This window comes from Hordeum vulgare, chromosome 3H, assembly GCF_904849725.1.
Source record: "Hordeum vulgare subsp. vulgare chromosome 3H, MorexV3_pseudomolecules_assembly, whole genome shotgun sequence".
In the NCBI taxonomy this organism is placed as follows: Eukaryota; Viridiplantae; Streptophyta; class Magnoliopsida; order Poales; family Poaceae; genus Hordeum; species Hordeum vulgare.
The window spans coordinates 555,780,027-555,786,164 of NC_058520.1; the positions used below are offsets into that span (position 1 = coordinate 555,780,027).

A 6,138-nucleotide genomic window follows, 5' to 3' on the forward strand; every position below is an offset into this window, starting at 1 on the left:
GACTGATACTTTCTACATCTACTACTATTACTCCACACATCAACCGCTATCCAGCATGCATCTAGTGTATTGAGTTCATGACAAACAGAGTAACGCCTTAAGCAAGATGACATGATGTAGAGGGATGAACTCAAACCAATGATGTAAACCCCATCTTTTTACCCTTGATGGCAACAACACGATGCGTGCCTCGCTACCCCTTCTGTCACTGGGTGAGGTCGCCGCACGGTATGAACCCAAAACCAAGCACTTCTCCCATTGCAAGAATCATAGATCAAGTTGGCCAAACAAAACCCACAACTCGAAGAGAATTACAAGGATATGAAATCATGCATATAAGAGATCTGAAGAAACTCAAATAAGATTCATAGATAATCTGATCATAAATCCACAATTCATCGGATCTCGACAAACGCACCGCAAAAGAAGATTACATCGGATAGATCTCCATGAAGATCATGGAGAACTTTGTATTGAAGATCCAAGAGAGAGAAGAAGCCATCTAGCTACTAGCTATGACCCGTAGGTCTATGGTGAACTACTCACGCATCATCGGAGAGGTCATGGTGTTGATGAAGAAGCCCTCCGTATCCAAATCCCCCCTCCGGTAGGGCACCAAAACGTGCCCCGGATGGGATCTTGCGGAGACAGAAGCTTGCGGCGGCGGAAAAGTATTTTCGTGGATCTCTTGCGCAGTTTTGGATTTTTCCTGAATTTATAGGCGGAAGAGGTAGGACAGACGAGCCATAGGGGGCCCACAAGCCTGCTAGGCGCGGCCCCCTGGTCGTGCCTAGGGGGCTTGTGGGGTCCCCTGGTGACCTCTGCCTTGGTTCTCAAGTCCCGTGCGTATCTTTTGTTTCGGAAAAAAAATATTTTCACAAGTTTTATTCCGTTTGGACACCGTTTAAAATCCTCATGTGAAAAGGGTCAAAAACACGGAAAAAACATGAACTGACACTTGGCACTGAGTTAATAAGTTAGTCCCAAAAAAGATATAAAGGGCATACAAAACATCCAAAGTTTGACAAGATAATAGCATGGAACCATAAAAAATTATAGATACGTTGGAGACGTATCAGTCGACTCGCCGTCCTTTTAAAAAAATATGCACACGTTTTGCATTATTAGACAAACAAACATTTAAAAAGTAGCATAGTTTCACAACCAAATAAATCATAGTTTTCAAATAAATAATATAGTTTTAAAAACTAATTAAAAATGAAATTATCTCAAATACATATGAAAAATATACCTCTATTAATTGCCAACATAAGCCCACATATGCTCAACCCAATCATTTTTCAGCTGCATGTGAGTTTTTCTATCACGCATTTCATAATGAAACTGGGCAAACTATTCAAACGTTGTCGCTCCTCCATGCTCACGCATAATATTCTCACCCTGAAACTGAAACCCTTGATCGTAGATACATTCCGGACGCTCATCTTCTACGATCACATGGTGCATAATCACACAAGCTGTCATCACCTTCCACAACTTCTTGGTGCTCCAAGTCCTAACAAGGTACCGAACGATGCCCCATCGAGATTGTAAAACATCAAAGGCACGCTCTACGTCTTTCCTAGCACTCTCTTGCTCTTGGGAAAATCTTTTCCTCTTCTCTCCGACAGGATCGAAGATTGTCTTCATAATTATGGTCCACTGAGGATAGATACCGTCACACAGGTAGTATCCTTTGTCGTAGTTGTGGTCGTAGATTGTAACATTCACCGGTGGGTTGTTGCCTTCCGCAAGCCTTGAAAACACTAGCGAGCGTTGAAGCACGTTGATATCATTATGTGATCCGGCCATGCCGAAAAAAGAGTGTCAAATCCAGAGATCTTGTGAGGCAACGGACTCAAGTATGACAATGCAAGCCCTTACATGGCCCTTAGACTGCCCTTGCAAAGCGGTAGGACAGTTCTTCCACTTCCAGTGCATGCAATCTATGCCACCAAGCATCCCTGGAAAGCCCCTGCTCGCATTCATCGCCAACAAGCGAGCTGTATCTTGAGGAGTCTGCTCTCTCAAGCACTCATGACCAAACACAACAATCACAGCCTTGCAAAACCTGTACATGGACTCTAGGCATGTAGACTCGCTCACTCATCATTGAGATCATCGGGCACTCCGTATGCTAGCATCCGGACGACTGCAGTGCATTTCTGATAAGATGAGAAGCCAATCTTTTCAAGGGTGTCCTCTTTACACTCGAAATAGTTATCGTATCCGACCACCCCCTCTCTAATACAGTTGAAAACATGCCTAGCCATACGGAAACGCGCCGAAATTTCTAATGTTTGAACAGCGGATAGGTTGTGTTAAAGTAGTAATTCCAAAGAGGAAAATGACCGCTCTCTCGGTTATGATTCAACGTCGGAAGGTGTCCCGAGATCGAACCATGGAACAATGGCCGTTGGCTATTTAGGTGATGATGCACCAACACGGCAGCCAAGATCTCCTCCTCATCACTGGACGAGGAATCGTCGGAGTTGCAAAGGAAATTGTGGAAAAAGAACTCGTCGGCGGAGTCCATTTACACATTGGCAAACTCTCAAACAGCTTGTGGGCAGCGTCGAAGGAGCTGGCCGGCGAAGAGATGCGTGCCTTCCTTGGACGAGGGTGGCTGGCCTGTAGAAGTCCCGACGGCGGGGGAAGGTGTGTCGGCATCGGCAAATGGACGGCGACGACAACGCAACGGAGGCGGACGGGGGTTTGCTATCTATATGGCTGGGAGAGGATTACCAGTGTGCCACCGACTAGCAGGCGAGGGAAGGAGTAATCAGGCGCCGCGCGCGTCCGTCTCTTCTCCGCACTGATGCAAATCAGGCTAAAAAATGACCGAGAATGAGTCGTCAGGCAGACGAAAAATGGACGCGCGTCCGTTTGGATCGACGTGTTGGGCCCAATTTTCCGTCCGCCGCGTTTTAAAAGGACGCGCGCGGACGAAATGGGCATGTGCATTGGAGTTGCTCTAACCACGGTCAAAATCCAAGTCATGTATTCCTAAACAGATAGATAGTTCGGGATGTGTGATGACAGATTTTAAAGTTAAGGGTTGAATGTTCAACCGAGTGGCAAGTTCGGGCTTGTAAAGTGGACTTCTTTTGGCTGCCAAACCATAATTCTGTATGTAGTGTTTGGTTGTTCACTCCGTAGTATGCACAACTAGAAGATGATTGGATTACAGTGAGTACATCCGAGGTCTGGTACCCTATCGCCGAGAATAAAACGTACCACTATCTCATAATCCAAACTGTGAAACTTGAATAGTGACAAATTTCTGCTATTACTAAAATTTGAATCGAACAACATACTTCTGTGTGGCAAAGCAAAACTGCTTAAACCCCCCTATCTTGTGTGTATGCTACAGTCCTAAATATTTTCTTTACTCCGACGTGTTAAGGCCCTTTTGTGCAGCCGTCTGCAACTGTGGGGGGCTCCCAACAAATAAACAAATGTGTCTACGCCTATCCTAGTACAATTACATATTACAGGATAAAGAAGCTCCATCGTGTCGTGTCGTGTCGTTTGCCATTTCTGACCCTCGTTGGTCAGTACTGGGAGTTCTGGAAGAACATGTCCTCCTCCCTCAGCTCCTCCTTGGCGCTCGACGCGTGCATCGCGTCGTTCTGCCTCTGCTGCTGCTGGTGCTGGCTCATGTACGACGCCGTCGGGTTATCGAACCCGGGCCCGGAGAAGCCGAAGCCGCCGTTGAACCCGGGCCCGGAGAAGCCCTGGTTCTGGCCGCCGAACCCGTCGGGCCTCGGGGCGTACTGCTGCGTCCCGGCGGCGGCGACGTTCGGGCCGCCCGTGCCGGTTTGGTACGCCATGGCGGACGGCTGCGGGTTAAGGTAGTGGCCGGTGCTCGCGGTGCTGTCCGCCGCCCGGGGCGCGGGGCGGTAGAGCGCGGCGCTCCCCCTGGCGGCGGGCACGTCGTGGTTGTGCTTGCCCTCGTACGTGGTGATCACGGCGCGCAGGTCGTGGGACGCGCGCTCCACGTGCTTCCGCACGGGGCACCCCACCGTGGTGCACTTGTAGTAGCTCCGCGGGTTCGGGTTGCCCTTCACCACCTTCTGCCCGTACTTCCTCCACCGGTAGCCGTCGTCGAGGATGTCGATGTCGCTCATGGTCTGGACGACCACCCTCGGCTCCCGCACCGTCCGGTTGCCGGCCATGTTGATCCCCTCGCCGTCACCACCGTCTTTCCTCCTGAAAATTTGGGCGATAGCAGGTTAATTTCCTCTGTTCCTCCAAGAACACAAAAACTCGTACACGCACATTGAATCCTAAAATAAAACAAAAAGTACAGTTCGGTGCTCACCTCTTGGAATCCGGCTCATCGTCGTCGTTGTCGCCGCCAGCCCGCGGCGAGCTCACGGCGTTCTCGTCGTCCCCGAAGGACGCCGAGGAGTTCTCGGGCGTGGTGACCATCGCCCCGAAGGAGTTCTCGGACGCGTCGCCGCCGCTCTGCAGCACCTGGGCCGCCGCCGCGCCGCCGCCGGAGCCCCTGCGCGTGTTGAGCGGCTTGGCGTGGTTGTGCGTGCCCTTGTAGACGATCTCGGTGATCTGGCCCTCCAGCGACGTCTCCACCTTCTTCTTGGTGGGGCAGTTGGGGAAGGTGCACTTGTAGTAGCTGCGCGGGTTCTCGCTCCCCTTCACCTGCTTCTGCCCGTACTTGCGCCAGTTGTACCCGTCGTCCGACGACCGCCTCTGCGAGTGCGTCTGCCTGTACACGCCCGCAGGCGCCGTCTCCGACGAGGTCGCCGGGAGCGCCGGCGCGCTGAAGCTCGCCGGGTTGGCTCCCGCAGCCTGCTGGCCGTAACCCCATGCCTGCTGCTGCGGCTGCTGGCCTGTGTACGCTTCCTCTCCCTGAAACATTTGCAAAATGGATATTAAAATCAGGGAATCTCTCGTGTGCTGTTGGGGTTTCCGCTAATCCATCACTGTCACGTGACTATTATTACTACTACTATACTACTCTATCTTATACAAAAATAAAAAGATCACGACGTGACAGCACGACAGGTGCTCCGTTTGTGGACGCGGAATGAAGAAAAATGGTACTCTACTGCAACTAGTTTATAGATATTTGACAAAGTCTCCGATGACACCGCATGGATCGTGATCTCACCTGTGACGCCACGGGAACCGGTGGCTGTTGGAAGCTGGTGGTCGTCGCACGCGCGGCCTCATCGCTGTTCGCAGGCGCCGTCTGGAACGAGAAGTCGGAGTACGGCTGCCTCTGCTCCTCCTTGTTGGCACCCTGCTCGGCGGCGCCCGGCGCCGGCGCCTCCGGCCGCCAGTTGAACTGCGTCCCGAACGCGCCCGTCGTGGGTGAGGGGAAGATCTGAAACGACCAAAACCGCGAGTTAGCGACACGAATCCGATCATCTGACCTACACGGCGCTACCGGAATTCTATGGCGCGCTTGCTTACACTGGAGGTGAGGAGCACCGGCGAGTCGAGGAAGTCGGCCAGGTTCATGCCGGCGGGCATGCTGAAGAAGGACGACGGCGACATGAGCGAAGGCGAGAGCGGCAGCGAAGGCGGGGTCAGGGCCTTGTACCCGGACGCGCCGCCGGCCGCGGCGGAGCCGCCCAGCATTTCCGTGAAGCTCGCGCTGCCGAAGGAGAAGGAGCCCGGCCTCGAGTTGGCAGACGTCTCCACGCTCCCTGACGACGAGGTGGTCATCGGAGAAGGCTCCGACCCGAAATCGCGCGCGTGCGCGTTACGGCTGGCGACGGCCGTCTTGGAAGTCCGGCGAGCACGTACGGCGAGGGAGAGAGAGGAGGAGGCGGGGGGGAGAGGGGCGATCGTTGGGATTGCTTGGACGGACCGGGGGAGGAAGACTATATAGAGCTTCGAAAACTTTGACCGTGGACTGGTCAAAGCTCGTGCGGTTTGACTGGCGGCGCATTAGGCCACGAGCGCTCAGCCACGGGCTGACGGGAAGGTACCCACCAGTAGCGACGAGCTGTGTCGCTGCGCGGGGGCGACGTGGCAGGCCGCCCCTCACGCTGGCGCGGGTGCGGGTATGGTTCCGGGTGAGAGGAGGAGTTGGTGGTCATGGCTCATTTCTTTGACCCGTTCCAACCTCCAGCGTGGATTGTACTCCTTGGTTCTAAACAAGTGTTG

At 53.0% G+C, this 6,138-nt stretch overlaps 1 protein-coding gene across 1 annotated transcript; it reads right to left on the reverse strand.

Moving 5' to 3' along the window:
• Positions 1 to 3,270: 3,270 nt before the first annotated feature.
• LOC123444999 (WRKY transcription factor WRKY24-like) lies at positions 3,271 to 5,821 on the reverse strand. The gene is made up of 4 exons (XM_045121911.1): positions 5,440 to 5,821; positions 5,135 to 5,350; positions 4,325 to 4,872; positions 3,271 to 4,212 (listed from the first exon to the last, which is right to left on the reverse strand). Exons 1-4 carry the CDS (start codon positions 5,692 to 5,694, stop codon positions 3,555 to 3,557), a joined length of 1,677 nt encoding a protein of 558 aa, XP_044977846.1. The 5' UTR covers positions 5,695 to 5,821; the 3' UTR covers positions 3,271 to 3,554.
• Positions 5,822 to 6,138: the final 317 nt, after the last annotated feature.

Excerpts from the sequence above, each read along its gene's own strand:
- LOC123444999 (XM_045121911.1), bottom strand. The coding sequence starts at position 5,694 with ATGACCACCTCGTCGTCAGGGAGCGTGGAGACGTCTGCCAACTCGAGG. Across the intron at positions 4,873-5,134 it reads CGGTTCCCGTGGCGTCACAG|GGAGAGGAAGCGTACACAGG; the intron begins GTGAGATCACGA and ends CAAATGTTTCAG. Across the intron at positions 4,213-4,324 it reads GATGAGCCGGATTCCAAGAG|GAGGAAAGACGGTGGTGACG; the intron begins GTGAGCACCGAA and ends CCAAATTTTCAG.